The following is a 1,094-nucleotide window of genomic DNA, read 5'->3' on the forward strand; positions in this document are numbered from 1 at the left end:
TGTGTGTGTGTGTGCGGGTGTGTATGGAGGGTGTATGAGGGGGTTGCTCTGGAACATGTCTTTTATCTTCTCTCCCATGGGTGCCACTGCGATGGCAGAGTAGGGGCAGCAGTGGCTCATGGGAACCGAATTTCTCTGTGTATCCCCGGATCTGATGTGGAAGCACCATGGGTGGTTGGAAGAGTTGGAGGGGATGAGGGGGGGTTGGGGTGGGGTGGCAACATGTACCTCATTTCCCCATACATGGGCCCAGGAGTGGCTCCTTGCAGAGCTGAACGTTGAATTGTACAAACCCAATGATTAGACGATGAACGGAAGGTAATTTATGAGCTTAAAGAGGAGAGGCAAGGTAAGGCAGGGGAGGATGTGGAGGAAGATTAGTTAAGTGGAAAGGTGTGTGTCATGTTGGCATGCTGGTGTCGCCGGTGACCTTTTTCAACTCCTGTTACATGCAGGGCCTTAGCGTCGTCATTTAAATAATCAAATTAGACACCTCAAAGGGCAAAGAATCAACCCATAATCTGGGAAGTCATGTTTGACTCACCGTTGCTGTAGAGGAGCTGCAGCTTGTAGTGTGTGCCGTTGTTGGTCTTTTCTCCCGTCTGCTCCTTGGAAAGGAAAATACAGACACACAGACAGATGCAGGGCATGCAGTTAAGCACATTTGAGGCACAGATAAGTACAGCAGAGCATCAGTGAGTCTCTCCTAATCCTGCAGCTCGTCCTTCCCTGGGAGCAGAATCGAGATCAGAGGGTTGTAGGCTCAAAGCTCACTTGGGACCTTTCGTTGTGCTCTAGAGCTGAGCGCTTAACCTTGAGTTGGATGTTCTTTGTAGAGGTTGAACTATCATGTCTGATACAAACTCCTAAAACCTTACGATCAAATGCAGTGGTCCTCCCCACAATAAGTTAGTGCAGGCATGGTTATGCGTGCATGTGTGTGTGTGTGCCAAGTGTGTCTCAGCAAGTGGAAAGTACTGTACGTGAGACTGAGCAGCAGTCGACCTTGACAGAAAAACTTCCTTTCCACTATCCCTCCTTCCCCCCAGGCTCTCCACTATAGCCTCTCACTTCTCTCCCCCCACCCACCCACC

The 1,094-nt window shown here is 50.1% G+C and overlaps 1 protein-coding gene across 3 annotated transcripts in view; it reads right to left on the minus strand.

Moving 5' to 3' along the window:
* Nucleotides 1-1,094, minus strand: part of ebf2 (EBF transcription factor 2) — a 28,628-nt gene that overhangs the window by 23,655 nt on the left and 3,879 nt on the right. For 2 of the 3 annotated variants that reach the window (XM_035659031.1, XM_035659030.1), the window contains exon 3: nt 545-608. In XM_035659031.1, coding sequence (XP_035514924.1) covers nt 545-608 — 64 coding nt within the window. The remainder of the gene's footprint in view (nt 1-544; nt 609-1,094) is intronic. The other variant, XM_035659032.1, reaches the window with a different exon arrangement.

This window comes from Morone saxatilis, unplaced genomic scaffold, assembly GCF_004916995.1.
Source record: "Morone saxatilis isolate NCDOM2014 unplaced genomic scaffold, NCSU_SB_2.0 Contig16, whole genome shotgun sequence".
Taxonomy (NCBI): Eukaryota; Metazoa; Chordata; class Actinopteri; family Moronidae; genus Morone; species Morone saxatilis.